Consider the following 1,864-nt stretch of genomic DNA (forward strand, 5'->3'; position numbering starts at 1 on the left):
GAGGCGTTGCCAACGCCCGCCGAGGAGGTCTTGAGGAGGGGCGTCCAGAGCTTGACTTCATTCACCTCATCGCATCCTCCCGGGCCAGCGTGGGGTTCCGCGAGGTCGACCTTGTACCCCTCGTTGTACTGCCGGGTGAGCTCTGGTTTCTCCTTGTCACCGTGCACGACCGGCGCGTTGGCCGGGGCGCGCATCGCGTCCGCCCAGGCGGCGAGGACGCCGTCGTGGGGCCGCCGGTGGTGGGCCTTGTTGTAAAGGTAGTCGCCGAAGAAATCGACTGGCATGCCCCGCTCGAGCGCGACCCGAAGGGTGGGAAGCGCCACGGAGAGCCAAAGGCCGAGCTTCCGCTGGAGCTCGTCCTGGAGGGCGTCGGAGGAGAGGGCGGTGGCGTACGTGCCGTCGACACGGACATCGAGGGCTTTGCCGGCGTTTTTGTTGCACGCCGCCACCACACAGGGATTTCACGGGAAGGAAGGTGTGTTGCTATCCGTCGCCCACCCTTGGGCGTCCGCCTCTTCCTATCTCTCTTACCAGTCCCTCGCCGATTAAGGAAGCACCGCTTACGCCTCAATTCGATACAGTGCGTGCTCTTGCCTTAGAAATCGGTGTTTAGAAATTGGCTGCTGGAAATTTGGCTGATTTCCCTGGCCGAAATAGAAATCGGCTGCTGGCACGAGGCCGGCCCGATTTCTCTGATCTGCCGCGCCGCACCCGTCAACGGCGTAGTTGCCGCTGCGTCGTCCTCGACCGCTCCGGTCAACGCCGGCGGCAAGAAACGGGCGCGTGTTACCGCGCCGCCCGTCACGCCGGAGGGACTGACGCCGTCGCGCCGCAACGGCGTGAATGCGGCGATCCTCTGCTTTTCGCCCTTTGCCTAGGCGGGCCGGCTCGTCGCGCAGGCTGTGTCTGCTGAGGCTGTGCCCACACGACCCGACCCGGCTCTCGGCTGTTTATTTTGTGCGAGACTGTTAGCGCGGCGAGTGGGGGAGGGGGGCTGTGTCGGCCTAGCCGGGTGTCATTTGACAATTACAGATTTCATACACCCTCAAAACATGGCACCAACCAGAAAAGAGATCGACAATCGGCCTCGCCCGTCACTCGCGCGTCACTCTCTGCGCTCACGGCTGCAGCAGAAGCTGCTCGAGCTCGGCGCGCACCCACGCGCACGTCGCTCGCTCGCTAGGCAGGGCGTGCGTACACGCGCTGACCACACCTGCAAGCCGGCTTTCATCGGGCACACACGGGCGGGTGAAGCCGTTCGCGACGATTGCGTCGAGCTCGTGTCGGAGGCGCGAGTCGCACTTGCCTGGCGCGTCGCCCGTGGCGAAGTGGTACGGGTCGCAGACGCCCGACGGCGCCTCGAGCGCAGCCAGGACACACCCTAGCGACCAGGCGTCGGTGCCACGCGAAAGCGGCACGACTGCAAAGTCGCGGGCCACCCGCACCTGCTCGGGCGCCCGCCAACCCGGCGTGCCTGAGTGCGAGAGCTGCGCCCCAACGGCTAGTCGCCTCGCCTGCCCAAAGTCACACAGCTTAGCGACAAGCCCCTCAGAGCGCGCCGACAGCAGCACGTTCGATGGCTTGAGGTCAAGGTGCACGATGGGGGGAGATCGCGTGTGCAGGTACGACATTGCTCTTGCAATCTGCACGCCGAGGGAGCGGCTCTCGCCCCTCTGATCCCCGATCAACAAATCTCCCAGAGTCCCTGCGTCGGCATAGTCGAGAGCGAGGAACGGCGTCTCGCGCGGGGCGCATGCAAAGCCCATCACATAGATGATGTTCTCATGGTGTAGTGCTGCCGCGATCTGACACTCGGAGGCGAAGGCGCTGCTCGCGCGCAGCGGCTGCTTCACCGCGAGACGAC

General features: G+C 65.0%; 1 protein-coding gene across 1 annotated transcript; it reads right to left on the reverse strand.

Moving 5' to 3' along the window:
* Positions 1-1,118: 1,118 nt before the first annotated feature.
* EMIHUDRAFT_124010 (hypothetical protein) lies at positions 1,119-1,766 on the reverse strand (the record flags this gene model as incomplete). Its single annotated transcript, XM_005771537.1, has 1 exon — positions 1,119-1,766. The coding sequence occupies one exon, from the start codon at positions 1,764-1,766 to the stop codon at positions 1,119-1,121; it is 648 nt and encodes a 215-aa protein (XP_005771594.1).
* Between the last annotated feature and the right edge of the window lie 98 nt (positions 1,767-1,864).

The sequence above is a fragment of the Emiliania huxleyi genome, assembly GCF_000372725.1.
Source record: "Emiliania huxleyi CCMP1516 unplaced genomic scaffold EMIHUscaffold_3809, whole genome shotgun sequence".
NCBI classification, from domain to species: domain Eukaryota; phylum Haptophyta; order Isochrysidales; family Noelaerhabdaceae; genus Emiliania; species Emiliania huxleyi.